Here is a 22,343-nt window from a genome sequence, read left to right as displayed (position 1 = left end):
AAACATGTATATAAACAGTGAAGAAGAAAGACCAGTCTCTTAAGGAGAGAGGTGTTTGTGTGTTCAGGTACAGGCCTTTATGCAACTTCTGTTTGCTCAGCCTTTAGGCTGCAATTATATTTATCATCAGTCCAGAATAACCGGGCAAACAAACGGCTCGTCTATTGATGAGCAGCGGCGAGGAATATGCCCGCTGCATTCACAGCAGAGAAAAGGGAACGGGTTGTGGGAGAAAGAGCAAAGCAAATCTGTCAAAGAGTCTATTATGTCGTGTCCAAACAGAGAGCGCCATCCACAATGGCCTTATTAATGGGACAATGTCAAGGAGTGGCTGGACAATAATAGCAGATGATTTTGCTTTGTGGGGTTATCTCTGGAGATCTGCTCTTTCAGTAAAGCAGATGATTTGGCCTCTGGGGGTCATATCAGTGAGGATCTGTGGCAGGAGCTGATTGGTCTGATGTGTGTGCGCCCAGAAAGCGTAAGTTGTGGTTTGTGGTGAGGTCGATGGCGTGCAGCCAGGGACAGGAGTGTGGCTGCTACGTGTGCCTTTGATTGTTTTCCTAGCAGAGCTTTAGCCCCCCCCCCCCCCTCCCCCCCACCCCTCCCCATACACACAAATGCACACTCCTCCATCCTCTTGGAGACACTGAGGGGAGGCGGAGTTGTGTGTTTGTGCCGTGACAACCTTGCTTGCAGGAGAACGCTGCCTAATACTGGCATCCGCTTTCATATTGTTGCACTTACTCAGGGACAACTTAGTAGGTTGCTGCCAAGTTTTCCCCGAGGTTGATTTCCTCCACTGTGACTGTAACCTCACCTGTAAATGTGTTTTCTTTTCATAAAACTCTAAAATGTTCCAAAAATCCCCAAACAAGAGTTTGGGTCCTTACCTCTGCTACTCTAAATGGGTGGTTTTACATTCTGATCAGGGACTAAAGCTCCTCTGCCACTAGAGAAGTGTATTAAAATACGTCCAAAATGCCCTTACCAGGCCAAAAGGGGGCAATAGCATTGGCTGTAATGTAGGCAAAGGTGTATGGGTAGGGGTAAAACATGGAAATGGAGTTTCAGCTCTTTTTATGAGTAATTTGCCAACAGCTCAACATTATCTCCATTATTTATCTAATATCATCCAAGCTGCAGTTTTAGAAGCACATCCTGGTTTTTATCCTCTCTAAACCTGCAGGCTGACTTCTCCTGCACCACCTGCTGGCTGACTACAGTCCTGTTCTTCTCCTGTTCCTCTTGATGTGATCTTTACCTTTAACAAGGACCCTGTTCGGAGAACAATCCGTTGCTCTAAACTCCCCGCTTTACAATTTTCATGGCATTCAGGCAAGAGATCTCCAGGATGGTATTTCATGACTTAACCCCCAAATGCTCCCATTAAACCCCTTTCCCACATCTTATGCTATTGAAACTCTTCGTGTGTGTGTATAAACATGCTCTGCTCCAAATCTGCGACCCTAATCATGCGTTTTATGGTGGTGGATGTGGGCCGTGCACTCTTGACATTCTCCTGCTATCAAAAAGGGGGTCACCTCCTCTCTGCTGCTGAATGTGATCTTTGTTACAGGAATTATGGGACACCGTACACAATGTGTTGATGAGCAGATACACGAGTCTGGGATTGAGCGGGAAAGAGAACACATTTGAGAACAGGGTTTGATGCACAAAGGCTGTGTGTGTGTGTGTGTGTGTGTGTGTGTGTGTGTGTGTGTGTGTGTGTGTGTGTGTGTGTGTGTGTGTTCCTGCATAATTAAAGCAGCATTTAAAGTTTTGCTGTTCTCAGAGTGTCATCAGGACAAGTCTTTGTTTCTGATTCTGTTTGTGTCTCTGTAGGAACTTCAGGCTCACATCTTTGCAAATGATGTGATTCTGTTGGCTTCAAGGCATGACCTTCAGTGTGCACAGGTTGGAGTTATTTTGAGGTCTTCTGTGTATATGTCTCAGAACTAGCTGACTGAACTAGATTTAGCAAGAGCTGGGAATCCCCAGCACAAGCTGGAGAGCCACTGGGGTGAGTTACAGTGCTCAGCATAAATGAGTACACCCCAATACATTTGTCAGAAAACCTTTAGTTTCCCTTCAGAATCAACATTTTCTATGAGATACCATACTACAAAATACTCCACAAATGTGGGCCATTGATTGCAAACAAGATTTGTTCACTTGCACAAACAAAAATGTGATTTTCCTAACAAACCCATGTTCCTAAATGAGTACTCCCCAATTATAGTTTTAGGACAAAAGCCACACTTAAGACTACAAAATTCGTATTAACAGACATTCAACCACTGGTTAGTCTAATGATTCATTTAAGAGGTGTCCAGCAGACTGGTGAATATTAAAGGGCACTAACAAAGAAAAGCCCTTCCCATTTCATGCTGTCAGCAATGGCTCCACGTGGAAGAGAAATGTCACAAAATCTGAGAAAGGAAATAATTTCTTTACACAAAAAAGGTGAGGGCTACAAGAAGTAGCAAAGTGATGCAAAAAATTAAGAAAGATAGAAGTGTAACATCTTACAGAGATGTCCAGGCCATCCACGGAAATTAACATCTCGACAGTAGTCTTCTAATGAGAAGAGTTGAAGAAAATCTCCATGCAATTTCACTGCAGTTGGCTAAAGCTGTAGAAAGCCAATCTGGAGTGACCGTTTCCCGTGACACCATACAGCGCGCACTGCAGAGGAATGGCATGCATGGGTATCATCCACAAAGAATTTGCTAGAAGACGAAGACAAAGAAGAAGAAGTGGCGCTTCACAAAAACAAAAAATGTAAAAATATAAAAGATAATTTTGAAAATGATTAAAGATATATTTGAAATGAGCAAAAAATAGACAATTGTGATTAAAAATGTTAAGAAAGAGAGAGCGTGAATAGGAAAGAGGGAAATCAGTGGATCCTGAGGAAGGCGGAATAGGTAGGGAGAGCAGAACAAAGAGAGGGTAATGAAGGTCACACCAAAACCAGCCTGAACAGGTGAGTCTTCAGCTGCTTTTTAAAGGAGACCACTGAGTCCACTGTTCTCAGGCTCAGGGGAAGAGGGGTCCAGAGTCTGGGGGCCACAGCAGCAGATGATCTGTCACCTTGGGTATTTGGTCTTAGCCTGGTGCTGCACAACCAGTAGGCTTTTATCACTGGACCTCAGGGACCTGCTGGAGGTGTAGGGACTAAGAAGATCACCAATGTATGATGGTGCTTGTCCATGGAAGGCCCTATAGACCAGAACCAGGATCTTGAAATGAACCTTGAAGTTGACTGGGAGCCAGTGAAGCTGGAGGAGAAGCGGGGTGATGTGGGTGTGTTTGGAGGACTTGGTTCAGAAGCTGAGCTCAGGCATTCTGAACCACCTGTAGACGGTTCAGGGAGGTTCTGCTCAGACACGTGAAAAGAGAGTTACAGTAGTCTAAGCGTGAGGAGATGAAGGTGTGAAGAACTGTCTCAAGTTCAGAGCGGGACAGAATGGGACTCAGCTTAACAATGTTCCTGAGATGGAAGAAGGAAGAGCCAACAAGAGAACTGACATGAAAATCCTGGGTGAGAGCTGGGTCAAAGGTCACGCCAAGATTCCTGACGGAAGGTTTGGTGTGAGAAGCAAGCTGACCAAGAGAGTCTCTGACTTTGGGAACCAGCTTGTCTGGGGCACAGATGAGGATCTCAGTCTTATCTTCTTCATTCAGCTGAAGAAAGCTCCCAGCCATCCAGGTTTTGATAGAGTCTAAGCAGGTGTGTAACAGCTGCAGCTTAGACATCTCATGGGGCTTAAAGGAGATGTACAGTTGGATGTCATCTGCATAAAGATTGTAGGAGACTGGAAGCAATCATCGATGTTATGTTCATCAAGAGCAGTTGTGAGTTGTTTAGCCACAACCTTTTCCAAGATCTTGGAGATGAACAGAAGTTTAGAGATGGGTCTGAAGCTGCTATGGAGAGAGGCGTCAAGACTCGGTTTTTTAAGAAGCGGGAGGATTACAGCATTCTTAAAGTAAGCAGGGACCTGACCAGAAACCAGAGAAGCATTAATTATGGAGTGCACACTGGGACCGATGTACTGAAAAGTCTGGCTTCAAGGAGATACTGGTCCAGCATCTCAGGAGGGGAAAGCAGTAAACTGCCATCACTGTTTACAGGGTGTATGGTGTGCTGCTCAACTCGGGACATTGTAGATTGGTGGGCTGAGTACTTTGAAGACCTCTTTTATCCCACCGGCATGTGCTCCAGTGAGGAAGCAGATTTTGTGGACTTTGGTCAAGCTTTCCAATATCTGTAGCCAAGGTCACTTGGTGGCAAGACCCCGGGTGTGGATGAGATCTGCACGAGTTCCTTAAGGCCCTGGATGTTGTAGAGCTGTGTTGGTTAATGTGGCTTGGCATTGTCACATGGACATCAGGGGCAGTTCCACTGAATTGGCAGACCGGGGTGGTGGTCCCCCTCTTTAAAAAGGGTGACCGCAGGGTATGTTCCAACCACAGGGAGATCACACTCCTGAGCCTCCCTGATAAGGTCTATTGAGGGGTTCTGGAGATAAGGGTCCGTCGGATTGTCGAACCTCAGATTCTGGAAGAACATTGTGGTTTTCATCCTGGACGTGGAACACTGGACCAGCTCTATATCCTTAGGGGGGTCCTGGAGGGTGCGTGGGAGTTTGCCCATTCAATCTACGAGTGTTTTGTGAATTTGGAGAAGGCATTCAATTGCATCCCTTGGGGGGCCCTGTGGGGGTATTGTGGGAGTATGGAGTACCAGACTCCTTAATATGGGCTGATAGTTCCCTGTATGAATGGTACCAGAGCTTGGCCTGCATTGCCGCCAGTAATGAGAGTTGGACTTTTGCTAAGGGTGCACTTTGTTAGCCTGGCCTGCCAGACTCGTCCGTTGTCTATTCTACAGAGAGGCGGAGTCAACATACTCAAAGGTAGAGAGCACCATGAGGGGCAGGACTAGCTAGCTCAAAAATAACCAATCAGAAAAAAGGCTGAAATGGCGACTGTGTTGCGCGTCGCTGCCGTTTTTTTTAGCTGTAATCAAAGATGGCATCTGGCAATGGCGCAAACTTCTTTCTTTAGAAGAAAGTGTCACAATCTGCTCCTGCCTCCCTGACTGTGTCTCTCCCCTGCCCTTGATTATTCCCTATTGGTTTCACCTGCCCCTTGTTTACCTGCCCATGTGTTCCTGATTGTTTCCTTGAGTATTTATACCTCCCGTCTTGTTTGAGTCTTTGTCAGATCATTGTTTGTTGTCAGCGTTGTTTTGTTTTGTCGTTCCTGCTCTGCCATTAAAACCCTTTTTTTTACTTTATCCGAGCCTGCATTTTTGCCTCCTGGTCAGCTCTTCCACACATGGTCTGCCTTCATCCACACCCGCAACGTGACAGAAAGGCTTTTAGCGCTTCTTTTTGTGGTTTTGTCCACGTCATTTAGAACAGAGGAAAGAGCCACAGCGAACTTTGCGTCAGGCGGCCATCTTTGTTGTTTATGAGAAGCTGAGAACCGTGAGAATGGATGAATGATTCACTGTAGTGTAAAGGGCTTTGGAGTCCGCTGACTCTGAAAGACGCTATACAAGTTAGGGTCATTTATCATTTGGATAAGTTTGAGGATGGATGATGGTTGCTCTAATAGACCAATTCAGGTGTAAACGGGTGATCCTGATCATCATTGGTTGATTTAAGAAGATGATGACTACACAGACAGCCTGTAATAAACTCACAATAACTTTTTTTTAAATAACATTTATGGTCAAACAAGATATTCAGAAAAAACCCATTTGGTGGTTTGTGTCCCTAGAACCAGGAATAAAACAATAAAAATAAAAGTTTTTATTATTTCCTAATTACTTAAAAAAACTCACCAAACTTCAGATTTGCTCTTGAAAGAGAATCTAAATGAAGCCGCTGACTTATCACACCTAAGGATGTTTAAGCTGGAGGTCTGTTTTTCATCCTTGTCAGAAAGGGAGGGATAAATCATACACAGATGAGTAGAAAGACTGGTCAGACGAGTAGTCAGTGGTGTTTTTCATCTGTCAACTGCGGATATTAAAAACGAAGTCCCAGTGTGTGCTAAATGAGTTGTGACCGGCGGCTGTTTGCTGCCTGATGCAGGAGCAACAACGCCATGAGAGGAAAGGTACAAAACAGAAAAAACAAACGCTGGTGAAAGAGTGAACCTCCCTGGTCATCATCATCAACATGGCCCCCATTCTTTCTCTCTCAATTGCAACTGAATCGCCTCGGTCTCATTACAGATTACAGCCCGAGCAGAGTGACTCTCCCCTTTCTCTTGCCTTTCTCCACACAGTCCCTCTCTTGATTAACATTTTCTGCTAGGCTTCACACCAAAGGCCCAACCTGTGTGCTTTAAAGGCAGGGTGAAAAAAAAGCCATCATGCGCTGGAGTGGAATCAGATAAGGCTATCAGCCAGGAGGCTTTGCTGCCTCGGCTTTGTCCTGCTCCTCCACCCGTCCTCGCTTCCTCCCTCAGCCTCTCACTCCACTGCACCTTTTGTCCGGTAGATTCCCTGACGGATCGCTCCCCTTCAGTCCCCTTCAGACAACCTCCAGCTCCAGTCTGAGCATTGTAGACAGCGGCAAAACAAGAGCACAAGGTCAGGCCTGATGCTGACGACAGAAACTGAGGAAAAGATACGAAAAAATTTACCAGTGAATCATTTTCAATGACTGCCTTTAAAAATACTCAAAATTATTTTTGAATCACACCACAACTAATGACATTAAAGCCTGGATGGCCCACAACTTCCTCAGGCCTATTGGCGATAAGGCTGAGATTGTTGAGTTTGGTTCTGATTCCGGCAGTGGATCCCAACTCAATCTTGGTGTTTTACAACCTTCTAGAGTCTGCAACCTTTACAATAAAAGATTTTTTCCTCTCAGTCTCCTTAAATAACACTTGTTTAGAGCCGCATCTGTTACAGGACCTCAGGACAAAAAAGCAAACATATTTTTTTAGAATTAGCTACGAAAGACAAAAAAAGGGCTAATTAAACATAAATAAATACATTTCTCAGAATTCTGAGAAAAAAGTCAGAAGTCTAAGATTGGAACCAAGAATCCGATTTTTTCTGAGTTTTTTTTTCCTCTTTTGAAATTGTTGTAAAAACCATTAACACAAAGGTTTTGTAAAATTAGCATTTTTTTCCCCAATAGGATGTTTGAAGAAAATTGTATAAAAAAATAAATCAATCTAAAATTTTTACTTGTACTTTTTGTGTATTTTAGTGTCAATTATGGAAATTGTATGTAATTCTTTGATTAAAAAATTAAACAATAAGTTGCTCAAACCATGGTTGAATTTTATCGGACAGCAGGGGGAGCAGAAAAACGACAAGATTACAAGTCTTTATTAAAGTTAGAGTGTGTAGTTTTTACTGTTAATCTCCAAAAATATCCATCAAAATGTTGTTGAAATGATGGCCAGTTGTTGAAAAAAATTGACAGCTTTGTAAAATATAACCATAAAAATTGGGTCTAAAGTACGTGGGAGTGGATCTAAGACTCAGGATGACGACGTATTAGATGCAATGTTTCCTTCTACGTAAGCCTTTAAGGAGCAAAACACATTTACTGATTTGCAGCAAGCGGTTACAAAACTTTCATTTGTGAACATTGTTGTTTTACACATTTACCTCTTCGCTCGTTGCTGGTGATTAAAGGGAATCTTGTCATTTTGCTGGAGGTTGAACAAACTGACAAAGTACTCATTTGAAAATTGAGCTCCCAGGGATTTTTGACCCTTATGGCCATCCATTTGTAAGATCTTATTCAAACACAAAAATACCACTTGCTTGCAATGATTTAGGTATGCACTGCCGCCTATCACCACGGAAAATACTCACTGCTACTTTTCACATGCAAATTTCTCGCCTCTGATTGGCTAACAGCAGTGTGACTCTTCCGCTGACTTTAACAGAACTGAGGATACTGTAAAACATATTTCCTTGGGTACAAAAATACAATGTTTGTATTTTATCACCACTAAAACCACAAGCCTGAACATGTTTCACCGTTTTGTGGCATTGCTAATGCTAATGGTTAGCTTCTCCTGGCTGCATAATCAATACAGCCTTCCAGTGGTGGTGTTGGAAACTATAAGGTGAGTGAATTCAGAAATGCTCATTTTTCCTGTGACTGGGTAAAAATAGTGCGGTAGGGGTAAATGCTAGCTGCCTCCTTCATGTTTCCATTGGTCCGCCACCTAAAATGTTCAGGTGCCACTGGCGAGAGCTAGCGTTAGCTGCGCCCACCTTAAGGGCGTTAAAACGTGCACAGAAGAAAAAGCAAAGAATAAAATGAAAGTAACGAAGCGAGAGCTGCTGTTACTGGCTGCAGCCCGCCTTGTGCTCTTAGTAACGAAATGCGATCTTTCCTTTTTCGTACTTTGGAGTCCACCTTCACAATTCACTGCAAAATAAAGCTACCTGAAAAATAACACTATACATCCGGTCTCAAAACAGGAAGTTGATTTCATGGGATTCACAACAATAATGGTAATACTTATTAATGAAATTAGTCTTAGGAAGTTAACTTGAGTTACTTGCAAAAAATATATCTCAGCTTTATAATTTTGAATAGTAAAGGCAAACCATCAGATCGGGACTTGAAATCGGATTGGATTTGAAGTTAAAAGATCGGATCGGGATCGAGAACCTAAATTGCTGATCGGGACATCCCCACTTAACCTTTACGTGTCATAGGTGCATTTTTTTGGGCTCAAACACCAGAAACTTTAGAAAATTAAAAGGTAATATAAGGGTTAAAATTTCTGCCAATAGTGCAGCTTGGAACCCCCCCCCCCCCCAAAAAAACACAAGAAGTCGCCGACAACAAAAGACGTTAGGCTAGAAAACAGCGACTAGTGTCTAGCGCTCTCTTGTTTCCTCTGGCAATGTGGGTTTCCAGTTCCAGCAGATGCAGCCCAGCAATTACACCCGACAGGAGGCGTGAGAGTTCTGTGACCATGTTTCCATTTCAAAGCTAACCTCTTCTGTAAATTTGCCATTGAAGCTTTAACTGTTTTCTTGTGAATGCAAAAATTATTGAGATGTGTGTTCATAATTCAGGGTTAGCAGAATGCCTAGCCTCCAAGGAGGACCAGGACTTTAAATCCCTGGATGGTCTCATGCAGACCGGACATTTGCAAACAGATGCAATGGAAGCAGCCTGCAGGATTCTTTTTTGATCAGTCAAGCTTTAACAAGTCAAGTTGACTTGCTGCAAATGTAACATTTTGCATGTGAAAGAGAGAGGCCTGGTTTTGATTAGGACTAAGCTGATAAATGGCAGATTCAAACAGGCCCCCCCACCATTGCAGAGAAACCCCAGAGGTCCAGAGGTTTAAGTCCAGACTGATAGCAACTCTGTTGCTCCTCTTTCTTCACTAAACCAATGAATAGATGCATTATTCAGGAGGCTCATTCTCATCTCCTAAATTGAAGTGGCAGCAGCTTAAAAGACCCCATTTTCTAGCTCCCTTTAAGTTGCCCTCCCTCACAAATTTGCCTCCTGAAATATTCATAGGATTGTCTCAGTTTGAGCTCCGGGTTTTATTCTTAACACTGTTTGCTCAAATATTTAAACAAACATGTATGTTTATCTAAAACAAATGGAGAAAAACTATTAACCTTCCTTTTTTTATTTAACTCTTAAGAAATATTGTTTTCACTTAAAATTTCAAGACTGTTAAATTACCTGAGAGTATTAAAATATAAAATAAGAAAGATTACTGTTGAGTTTTACTTCATTATGAAAGCCTAACCAGCCAACAAAAAAAGCCCCTGAAGACAGCTAACTAGTTTTATTTGATTTAAATTGGTTCATTGTTTTTTAATTAATAAAAAAAATTATTTTAAGCTCCATTTGAGTCAAAAACCTTTTAATTCCTGGGAATTTTTTGTATCAGAATTTGATTGACCATCATTAGTGTTGTCCCTTTTGTATCCAGACCAGAGTAATTCTTCTAGCTTGCATGACTATTCAGATGAACCTGTTTGGTTTCCGACCTGTAAACACAACCGATTACGTTGTGGGATTTTAGTCACATAAACCTGATGCACCTTTTTTTGTTAGTAAAAGACTTAAATGCTGTGTCGGTTTGTTGTGATTGATCTTTGATTATGGAATAACTTGGACACTGGAATCAGGTCATGTAAAACTGATAAATCATTTTAAAAAATGTACGTCAAGAAGATGATGTCATACTACCATAATGACCGTATGTGAGCCAGTGTATCTGATAGATGTGAATGAAAATGTGATGTTCTTGCACAAGTTATAGTATTTAAATCTCTGTTTCGATCATTATCATACATTGACTTACTGTATTAAAGGGGCATTATGGAAGTGTGACAGCCAAAACATGTATAGAAATAATAAATGTCTTCTTCATACATTCTCCTGCAATGCCCTGGTCCTGTAGAATGAGCCCTGGCATTTTTACTGTGATTGCCTGTTTTTCTGTAAAATCACAGAAAAAGAGAGATGCTCGGGTCGAGCAGGCTGCTTCATGCGCGTTCACGCTCAGGCATCGCCCTCCGAACCGTTCTTTGAACGTTGTTTCAGCTTTGATCAAGAATATAAATGTTACAGATACAAGGACGTCACTGGCGCTTTTGCTCGCCTAGTAGGACGTCGGACTTTTGTGCAGAAGACCCGGGTTCGATTCTGGGTGTGAACATAGTTTATTTAGAGTTTCTTTTTTACATTAATGGTATTTTTTTTTTTACAGTAAGATGCCCATATTTTTATTTGAGACTCGCAGAACGGCATTGAATTCACAGATAAACAAGATGTGGGTTCAACTTTCATTTTGGAACAATTTTTCAAGCAAGGGAAGGGAATGATCTGAGCATGCAGGAGGACTGACCCATCATAAACCTTTGTCGGCTGTGCTGAAGAGAAAGGTACAGAACCAAATTATTTAATTAATTTGCTGCACATTCTCCTGTCCTCTGTCCTCCGGTCCACACACACACACACACACAGGACTGTCTCAGCTGTTATTTTCGTTAAGGAGTGTGCACGTACAGCATGCGCGCCTCGTGCACGAGCCTACTATTGAAGCTGCCATTACGCTTTTGGCCTGAGGGGGCAATCGTGAGCATAAAAATTCAAAACTCCGTAAAGTCCCTTTAATATTACTGGTAGTTTTGTATAGTTCTGTCTTTAGTTCTGGGTATTTTTCCTCTTGCTGAATTATGGTTGTTGTTGCTCAATATATTTCAATTATTATTATCATAATTATTATTTTTATCTCACTCTCAATTTTATCATTACATAACTTTTATCTTATTATTGTCATTTCTTTCTTTTTTCTTTTTTTTTTTTTGAAAAGTAATGCGATTGAGTAAATAGGGTAGGCATAAAAAGCTAGGCTTCAGCCTACACCTTTTTGGTTACTATAATTGAAATTCTGTATTACTGTGTTCTTTCTTTTTCCTTTTAAATGACCAAAATAAATAAATAAATAATAATAATCTCACCTAATTTGGCTTCTCCTAATAAAACCAAACTCACACGTGACGTTTAGCTCCCTTTAACCACAGAGGCTGTGAAGTAATCACTGATGCTGGAAATCTGGTTTAAATGTGATAATAAGTTGGATTTTACAGGCTTTTGTTTTCATTTTTTTTTTTGTCTTTGCAGACGACTTTTTGGCAAAGTACTGCATTTTCAGCCAAGAGAAGCTGGCAGAGTACAAAAGGGCTTTTGAGGCGGTAAGTGAAAGGAGATTTAAAGCCTTTATGTTTCAGGAGAAGCTGTTTCATTCAGCTGCAGAAGTGAGCTGATTCTCACCAACATTGAACCGAAAATGTTCAATATTTAGCACTGAGTTCAGCTATAAAGGGCTTCTAGAATTCAACACTATGTTTACCTTGTTGTTCAATTTAAGCAGCAAATTTACCAATAAGTCTGTGCCATCTCCGACCGCCTTTCCAGTGTAAATTAGTAATGTTGTTTTGGCCACAGAGAAACGGTTCGTTCTGAGAAAAGCTGGTTTAACACGTCATAAGTTTAGACCGAGGGTAGGCAGTCGTGGTCCAGGAGTTTTAGTTTTTTCCCTGTTCTAACACACTTGATTTTAATCAGTGGGTGATTTACAGGCCTCTGTAAAGCTTGATGACTTGGTTAACAGGTGAATCGACCATTCGATGGGGGTGCGTTGGAGCTAAAACACTCCAGGACCTAGATTTCCTACCCCTGGCATTGACACGCGCCCTTAAACTTTCACGTCTCCACCCACGTCAGTGTCGAGAATATACACATGCTGGATGCAGTAATGCTAACTGCAGAACAACGCGAGCCCTGAGCTACTGCTAACGCTAGCCCAAGCTACTGTTAGCATTCTTGTTGGATAAGAGGAAAGTCAAAAAGAGGAATGCTGGTGCACACACCAGTGGCGTGTCCAGATCTTTTAAAATGGGGTGGCCCAGGTGAGGCACAACTTTGTGCATGGGTGGCACCAATGGTTATGCTTTTTTTGTTTTACCCCCAAGCCTTTTATGGACAATGAAAAGCCTATTTAAAGGTAAATTAGCGTGGTGACACCTGGGGTGGCCAATCAGATTCCAAGGGTGGCATGTGCTACCCCAGGCCACTCCCTGGACACGCCCCTGGCACACACGTATCCAGGATGGAACCAGGAATCTCCAAACTTTGAATAATTCACAGATAAATCCACAGCTTGCCTGTTGAGTTATCCTGATACCTCAACATGGCAGTACACAGGTAGCGTCATAGGGCCATCAGGGTTAACTGGCCAATCGGCACGCAGATCTTTTAATATTCATGTCCTGGCCAAGTAGGCAGGGCAAACAAGTTGTTCCATTGCAGGACTTTAACTTGGGGATGTGTTTGGTCATTTATCAGGACTCCTGGGCCATTTTGAGCCCCAACAAAGTCTCTTCTGTTTTATAGAGCCTAGACGATCAGTTTCCAGTCGTAAAAAAGTAGTTCTAGAACCCTTTAAGGACAAATCTCATAGAGAGGATGTAACTGTTGATGCTTAAAGAGTTGCATTTTGAAAAACAATGGTGTTTATGTGCAGGAGGACAGCGACGGTGATGGCTACATCTCCAGCCTGCAGGTTCTCCTGGCTCTGAAGAGCATCATTCCAGCCGAGCTGCTGTCTGAGGAGGAAGAAATCTACGTTTACAGGGTTAGATCTGAGTCCCGCGCACACGCCCGCATGCGTTCACACGCCCACCACCATAACGCCAGCGTCTTCTTGTTTCAGATCTTGGGGATGGTGGACTTCAGAGTGACAGATGGGCTGGTGGACCTCAGGCTGTTTGCTGTGATTGCAAGTCTGGCTCAGAAAATAGCCTCCATGGAGTAAGTGAAAGGGCAGACGCACTCCTCCATAAAGCCGGAGGACGAGTCACTGACCCGCCATAAATAAGAATAAGTGTGTGTATGCAACTTTGTTCCACCGATTTTGCCGTCGTGTGTGGGACCCTCTTTGATATTTTTACAATCTCACTGATCCGGACCCTGAGCTTTGGTCCTTCCTGCTCCTGAAAGGGCAACTGGGGTTTTGATCCAGATTTAAAAACGTTTGACCATGATCATCCAAAAGCTAATCCAGACATGAAGTTAATTTAGCCTTTTTACTGTTTCTCTCATATGTCAATCAGAGAGAAACAATCTGCATTATTATTCTACAGGTTATGTTTCAGTCCACATAAAAACAGAATAAGGAACACGTTTAGGAATCTTATTTCCTGTCCAGCAAATGGCTGTTCCTGTGTGTTTTGTAAGGATTCAGATAAAGAAATGGTAACAAATTGTGTTTTTGTGGCAGAATGATGGTGATAAAAAATGTTAAGAGCCAGTTTCAAACTTTATTTCTTTTGCTAAGTAATCCATTAGGTGGCTTTAATAATCAAAGCAGATGAAGTCTTAAATAAAAGCTTAAATATTTAAATGACCTCTACGTCTGACTCACTGGAAGCAAAAAGAAATCAGTTTTAAAGGAAGATTAACCTACAGTGCTGCCCATTATTATTCATACCCTCGGCAAATTATGACTTAGTTACTTTCATTCAACCATCAAGTTATTGTTTGACAGGAAATGACGTAGGCGTCTCCCGAAAGATAATAAGACGATGTAGAAGAGGCATTATTGCACCCAGAAATGTTCTCAGCATTTATTCATATATTTGACCACAAGGTGTCATGTCCAAGATTATTCATACCCTTCAAAGAAGAAGAAGAAAAGATCTTTTCTATAGCGCCTCTCAAGATAAAAATCACGAGGCGCTTCACAAAAACAAAAAATGTAAAAATATTAAAAAATAATTTAGAAAATGATTAAAAATATATTTAAAATGAGCAAAAAATTGACAATTGTGATTAAAAAATGTAAAGAAACAGAGGGAGTGAATAGGAAAGAGGGAAATCAGTGGATCCTGGGGAAGGTGGAATAGGTGGGGAGAGCAGAACAAGGAGAGGGTGATGAAGGTCACACAAAACAGTCAGTCTCTAGGAAAACACAACATTCTAAACCATCCCAAATGGTCCAAGCTTTCTAAAGCATCTCCATTACCCAGAACAATTGGGAGCGGCTGTTTTAATCAACTCAACAGGTGAAAAGCGTCAGACATGACACGCTCAAATGTAAATAAAAGCTGAGAAATGTTTATTGGCACAATAATGCCTCTTGTACATCGTGTCATTTCCCGTCAAAAAATAACTTGCTGGTTGAATAAAAGTAACTTTAAGTCAAGGGGTGTGAATAAGTACTGTTAAGTGTGGCGAAACAGAATAAATCTACCTCACTGTTAAATATCAGGGCCAGCAGTAGCTCAGGGCGAGTTGTCCAATAATCGCACGGTTGTAGGTTCAGTCGGGGTTCCCGCCAGAGAACACTGCTGTTGTGTCGTTGGGCAAGACACTAAACCCACCTTGCCTGCTGTTGGTGGTCAGAGGGACCGGTGGTGCCAGTGTCCCAGGGCAGCTGTGGCTTCAATGTAGCTCATCACCACCAGTGTGTGAATGTGTGGATGACTGATTGTGTTGTGAAGCACCTTGTTGAACCCTAAGCAGCACAAATGCAGGCCATTTACCATCACGTTTAATAGCTTCTAATACACTCTTCTTCTACTCTTTCAAAACATGCAGAATTCATTTTATACATACAAATAGATATATACATATGTAATCAGTATTTTATTATATATTTGTCTTATTAATCTGTTTCTTATATGTTATTAATTATTGTAATAATATCAATTCATGTTATTATTATTTGACATTATTAGTATTTCCATTCAGGTGTTTTTTCCTTAAATATGTTTAAAAGTTCATGTTGAGTCATCAATTATCAACTTAGATCAGGTTTTAGGTCAGAAAACATCCAAAAATAGCAGAAGAAAACTGAAAAAAACCTTCTCTGATATTTTATTGATTCCCCCCCTAAATCAGCCAAGAAAATAACCGAGCACTGGACCCTGCTTGGGGAGACTTTGGCCTCAGCGTCCCTGTGTCTCAACATTATGCTCCATATGCCGCAGATTCCCACACACAGAGTTTTTTCTCTTCCTGCCCCGGGGTCTGTGTCTTTCTACAGACCAGAGTGAGCGGAGCCAAGCCCACTCTGGAGGTCTCCGGGGGTCAAGGCCTGCACCCAGAGCCCTCACCCCGGACTGAGAGCTCTCTCTCAGCGAGGACAGGGCCAGGGTCACAAGTGCCGTGATTTACGGCCGGCTCTTTGTGCTGCTGGTTGCTGCTAAAAGCCCGCGGTGTCGGCTCACTCTGGAGGCAATTATAGCCACCATAATGAATGTTCAGATGAAACCTCCTTTCATGAAGCTTCTTGTTGGATTATAAATAAGGGGAAACAATAACATCGCTCTGTTATCTCATCCTAACTCATCCTCTTACCTGTTTCACATACTCCTGTTGTTTCTAATCCCAGATTAGAAATGAGCTGCAGTTGTAGTTACTCAATCAGATTCCTCCGCTGCACACCTCACCCTGTCATCCTCCCGCCTTCTTGTCATCCATCTGTGCTTTTGGTATTTTGGCCCATCTGCCTCCTCCAGACACTCGCGCAGCATCTCCTTCCCTTATGGAAAAAAACCGTGCTTCCAGTCGGGATTCCCACACTGCACCGTCAGAGCCATCGTCGCATCCATCTGTGTTTTACTGGAAGTCTCTTGGATTCTGGGAATTCACAGAATGAGTCGGCAGGCGCTTATGTGGAAGCACCAGTCTAGCTACGGCAACACAAACTGTGCGAGGATGTGAGTGCAGGTGTCTAAATGATGGTGCATCCTTGTTAATGAAACAGACTTAAAGCTTCAGCCCCACACATTTTATTTTGCAATAGATAGATAGATAATAGATAGATAATACCTTTATTAGTCCCACACGTGGGAAATTTCATCGTTGCAGCATAGAGGACAGTACAGTCAGAAAAACAGGTAAGACAAAAAACACAATGTACAAAAACTGGATTCCTACAGCACACATAACACCAAGAATCTATGGAATGCCAAAAATACACAAACAAGACACCCCACTTAGACCAATAGTTGACAGCATAGGTACACCAGCATACAACATGGCAAGAGATATCAGCAAAATCATCAGCCCGTTATTAGGAAACACAGATCAACACTGCAAAAATAGCACAGAACTGGCAAAAGAACTAAATGAGATTACAATAGAAGACGACGACTTACTCATCTCACATAACGTCACATCCCTGTTCACAAAAACACCAACCCAAAAAACCATAGACATAGTAGTTAACAGAATCAGACAGGACAAAACTTTACACAAAAGAACAAACCTCACAGCAGATGACATAGCACAACTTGATTGGCTCCAGCTGAGTGGACGCTGGCACGTTTGGCTGCCGCTGCTCTCTAGTCTTTCCTGTCCGTTTTTAACTTGGACGGTTTTTATCTGATTTTATTTTTTATCTGTTTCTAATCTCTTATCTGGATATCGGTATTTTTCTTTAATTAGTTGTATGTACCAGTGGCCTCTTGCTCCGTGTACCACCTGGACAACGCCCTAGCAACCTCATCCACTGTGCAACAGATGCTCTGAGTCACTAAAATCTGACTCTACTACCTGAACTATTCTTGGCTTCAACACTGACTTTACAAACTCTACACCGTATCCCTGTGGCCTGCTCTACTCACCATACCGAGGAATCCAGGAGATCTTGCGGTCAGCCTATCCGCTGCGCGCCCAGACTCCCATCGCCGACTGGATCAAGCCGCAATGTGGGCCACCAAGATAGTCGCTCTGTACATATTCTTCTTCATCCTTCTCCGACTGTCTTCACCCGGTGTCCGGCCTGTACCAGTATGTGCCCGCAGAGATCCTCAGACTCTGGTCCTCACACGCTGGTCCTCCACCTCCTGGGCTGCTGCTACATCCCGACATCGTTCTCCCTCCTCGGCGGGGATACACACACCGAGGGGCCCAAAGAAGCTACAACATCAACGGAAATAAACCTCCATATTTCATCTGGTCTGTTACTCGTCGCCCTTCCAGGAGGCCTCCACTCTCCGTCGACCACTCTGCGCTAGCTTACCCAGCTAGGACGGCTAACGCTCCGGTTGGCCAACAGCACTCCGTCGCCAACTTCGGCCTCCTCAATACCCGCTCCCTGACGAACAAGGGCCACCATATTCTCGACCTCCTCTCCAATAATAACCTGGACTTTCTCTGCCTGGTTGAAACGTGGCAACATCCCAATGACTTCTCCTCGCTCAACGACGCCACTCCTCAGGGCTATGTTTACACATCTAAATCCTGCGGCTCGCGGGGAGGCGGTCTCGCTGTAATTCATCGCGAGAGTTGGAAAGTCCTCTCCATGCCTGTCCCTCCGCTCAGCTCTATGGAGTGCCTGGCGCTTCAGCTCCCTGGACCCACTCCCACCATCATTGCTGTTATTTACCGTCCCCCTAAACCGCATCCTGACTTGCTATCCCAGTTTGCTTCACTCCCAGCCCATTTATCCACTCTGTCATCCAAAATAATGCTGCTGGGTGACTTCAATATTCACATGGACAATAACACGCTCCCCATCACTAAGGACTTTTCTCCATGTCTCCATAGTCATGGATTTCACCAACTCATAAATATTCCGACCCACAACAAAGGACACATCCTAGACTTAATCTGCTGCTCCGGTCTCATTCCTCTCAACTGCTTAGCTACTGATCTCCACATATCCGACCACTTCTTTCTTTCATTTTCTCTCCAACTACCTGTTAGTCGTACTAAGATACCACGTCTTATCATTTTAGGAAAATCAACGACATCAATCTAGACACTCTCTCTTCACATCTTTCAACTATTAACTTCACTGACAAACTCTCCTCTCCCGATGAACTGACTAACCACTACAATTCCAGCCTACAAAACATCCTTGACACCTTGGCTCCATTAAAAACCCATACTGTCTGTTTTTCCACCTCTGCGCCCTGGTTCACATCTAACCTCAGAACATTAAAAGCTGAAGGATGCCAGCTGGAGCGCCTCTACAAGAGAACGGGCCTCTCTATACACAAAGACCTGTACATCGCCCACCTAGCCCGTTATAAGGATTCTATTTCTCATACCAAATCAGATGACTACTCCAGTCTCATCAACTTTAACAACGGAAACTCCAAAACTCTTTTCTCAGTCCTCCATAAAATTTTCAATTCTCCCTCTATCCTACCCCCTCACTTCTACTCCACTGACACCTGTAATAGCATCCTTTCCTTTTTTAACCATAAAATCACCCAAATCCACCAGAGTCTTAGCCCGGCTGACCCCCATGTACTTACCCCTGACGATCTCACGTTCTTTGAATCCTTCTCAGACTTCTCAGCTCCTGATGCCTCCTATATCTTGGATCTAATATGCCAATCCAAGCCCACCACCTGTCAGCTTAACCCACTCCTATCTTCCCTGGTTAAATCCTGCCTCTCATCCCTGTTACCCTTCATTTGCTCCATCATTCATGCCTTCCTCTGGACTGGAATCGTTCCCTCAGCCTTTAAAACTGCAGCTCTAACCCCATTTCTCAAGAAGCCCGGCTCAGACCCCAACAATTTCAATAACCTTCGCCCCATCTCCAACTTACCATTTATCTCTAAGATACTTGAAAAAGTTGTTGCTAACCAACTACACTCTCATCTATCCAGCAACTCCCTCTACGAAGTCTTCCAGTCTGGTTTCCGCCCCCACCACAGCACAGAAACGGCTCTGATCAAAATCACAAACGACCTCCTTCTTGCAGCAGACTCAGGCCAGATTTCCATCCTCATCCTACTCGATCTCAGTGCAGCATTTGACACCATCTCACACACAGTTCAACTCCATAGACTATCCACCATTGGCATTTCAAAAACTCCTCTAAATTGGTTTAAATCTTACCTATCTAATCGCACTCAATTTGTCCAACTGCGCACCTTCCACTCTAACCCCAAGCCAGTTACCTCTGGAGTTCCTCAGGGCTCAGTCTCAGGTCCCTTTCTCTTCATAATCTACTTACTCCCACTTGGCAGTATCTTCAGGAAATTTAATATTCATTTTCACTGCTACGCCGATGACACCCAGCTCTACTTCTCTACCCAACCAAACCCCCCGCTCCCTTCATCCTCCCTTCTCAGTTGCCTCACCGAAGTCAAATCCTGGCTTTCTTCTAACTTTCTACAGCTCAACAGTAAAAAGACTGAGATCCTCCTCACTGGCACCAAGTCAACTTTATCCAAGACCAGTTCATTCTCACTCAGCTTCGACAACACCACACTTCTCCCCACCGCCAAAGCTAAGAGCTTGGGTGTCATCTTAGACAACACCTTATCCTTCATTCCTCATATTAACAACACAATAAAAACTGCTTATTTTCATCTTCGCAATATCAATCAGCTCCGCCCCTCCCTCAGTCAGCACTCCACTGCTATTTTGGTCCACAGCCTGGTCACCAGTCGCATCGATTACTGTAATGCCCTCCTCTCTGGTCTCCCTCTAAAATCACTCAACAAGTTACAATTAGTCCAAAATTCAGCTGCCCAGATAATCACCAAGACCTCCACTTTTGATCACATTACCCCTATCCTGCAACAACTTCACTGGCTCCCTGTCAAATACAGAATTGACTATAAGACACTTCTTCATGCCTTTAAAGCCATCCATAATCTCGCTCCCCCATATCTTTCTAATCTCCTCCACATTGTCACTCCCACTCGCTCTCTCCGATCATCATCTTTACCTTCCCTGTCTGTTCCTCGCACTTGTCTCAGTACTATGGGAGCCAGAGCTTTCAGCCACTCAGCTCCAAAACTCTGGAACACTCTACCGCCTGACCTCCGCAATATAAACTCCTTCTCAACCTTCAAGTCTCAACTCAAAACTCACATGTTCTGCCTGGCTTACTCACTGTAACTGTCCTCCTTCCATCTACTCTTTTTAGTCTATTATCCATTGCACTGATCCGACTCTACCCTTGGGAATTACTCTTAGCATTTATTTCTTGTTGTTTGTATTGCTTGCTTGTTATATTTTGTCTTGTACAGTGACCTTGAGAGCTTTGAAAGGCGCTTGAAATAAAATGTATTATTATTATTATTATTATTAACTGATAGGACTGGTAGCTAACTCCACTTACTTCACATATGACAACACAATATACAAACAACTGGAAGGCTTCGCCATGTAACCCGTTATCAGCCACCCTGTGCGAGTTTTTCATGGAAGACCTAGAACAAAAAGCCATGGCCACTGCCCCCCCCCCCCCCCCCCAACTGCAAAATAAAATTATGGAAACGCTACGTAGACAACATACTGGAAATCATACCAAAACAGAAACACTAACACAACACTTGAATAACACTGATGACACAGGCAACATAAAGTTCACTTATGAGTCAGAAACAGAAGGCAGCATAGCATTTATGGACATGAAAATAACCAGACAGACCGACGGGACCCTAAACATAAACACATACAGGAAACCAACACACACAGACCAATATCTATTATGGACATCAGAACACCCCACCATACACAAAATGTCAGTAATCAGAACATTATATCACCGAGCAAGCATGATAACAGAAGAAAGAGACTGTAAACAAGAGGACAAACACATACAACACGCTTTAAAGACCTGCGGATACCAGACATGGGCAATAAACAAAGGAAAACAACAGAAAGAAAAGAACAACCAAAGCAAAGAACCAGAAACCCAGAAAGACAAGAACCAAATCCAGTGATAATCCTACCATACATCAAAGGCATAACAGAAAAAATAAGAGCAACAATGAAAAAACACAACATACCGTAAATCCTCTAATACAGGCCTGGGCCTGTATTTGACTCAAGCTCATCAAGCTCCAGGCCTTTATTGGAAGGAGGGCCAGAATTAGAGGCAGGCCTCTATTTCTATTTGAGCACAATGAACTAATGGTTCGCTGGAGTTTTTGACAATTAAAATTGCGCCCACATTTTCAAAGTTAAACACATTTCTTTTAACAACGGTAGTTTCTGCTTCAGCCCTCTCCCCCCTCCCCCTGCGCAGCGGCCGCAAACTCACTGATGCGCCTGCAGCCTCTCGGAGTACCTGCTGCTCTAAACATTAAAATAATTATTTCATTTTCTGTTCCTCACTTCTGATTACCTTCAACGGTGTCTGTTTGTTACAGCCACCAGGTGCAAAAACTAACTTGTTTTTATTTGACTATTTTTCTGTCCTGCCAGTTTATTATCTTCCTGCATCTCCTCTCAATCCTAAAGGGAAACTGTTACCTGGGTTCATATATATTCACCTTATGAGTTACCTTTGAACTGCACTTCTAAAAGATATACCGACGGCAAAAACAGCGGAGTGCTCGCTGCTTGGTGGCCGCATCAGTGATCGGTGCATCACCGGATGACAAGGTGATGCGCCCCGCTCCACAGCGAAACGCATCAGGCGCAAATAAAAGACAGCAAACATTAAAGGAAATGAACCGACATGAACGATCGCGTGTTCAATTAGTTTTTGAGGTGGCGACACCTGATTTGATAATGTTGCTGTGGCCGTGCTCAGGACGCAGATCTACCGACCGCAAAAACAGCGGAGTGCTCCCTGCTTGGCGGCCGCATCAGTGATCGGTGCATCACCGGAGGACACAGTGATGCGCCCCGCTCCACAGCGAAACGCATCAGGCGCAAATAAAAGACAGAAAACATTAAAGGAAATGAACCGACATGAACGATCGCGTGTCAGTACCGACGCTCTGGCACAGCGCGTTGACCCCCCCGAGCGCAGGAGCTTGGTCACCTGCTGACAGCAGGCTGCTGTCTTTTCTGAGGGCTGCATCT

At 43.2% G+C, this 22,343-nt stretch overlaps 1 protein-coding gene across 2 annotated transcripts in view; it reads left to right on the top strand.

The window, feature by feature from the left end:
• LOC107386787 (uncharacterized) overlaps positions 1–22,343 on the top strand; it is a 203,252-nt gene that overhangs the window by 168,375 nt on the left and 12,534 nt on the right. For both annotated transcript variants that reach the window (XM_054739796.2, XM_054739797.2), the window contains 3 exons: positions 11,670–11,740; positions 13,072–13,182; positions 13,261–13,358. In XM_054739796.2, coding sequence (XP_054595771.2) covers positions 11,670–11,740; positions 13,072–13,182; positions 13,261–13,358 — 280 coding nt within the window. The remainder of the gene's footprint in view (positions 1–11,669; positions 11,741–13,071; positions 13,183–13,260; positions 13,359–22,343) is intronic.

The sequence above is a fragment of the Nothobranchius furzeri genome, chromosome 1, assembly GCF_043380555.1.
Source record: "Nothobranchius furzeri strain GRZ-AD chromosome 1, NfurGRZ-RIMD1, whole genome shotgun sequence".
In the NCBI taxonomy this organism is placed as follows: domain Eukaryota; kingdom Metazoa; phylum Chordata; class Actinopteri; order Cyprinodontiformes; family Nothobranchiidae; genus Nothobranchius; species Nothobranchius furzeri.
This window is presented reverse-complemented; position numbering and strand designations above follow the sequence as displayed.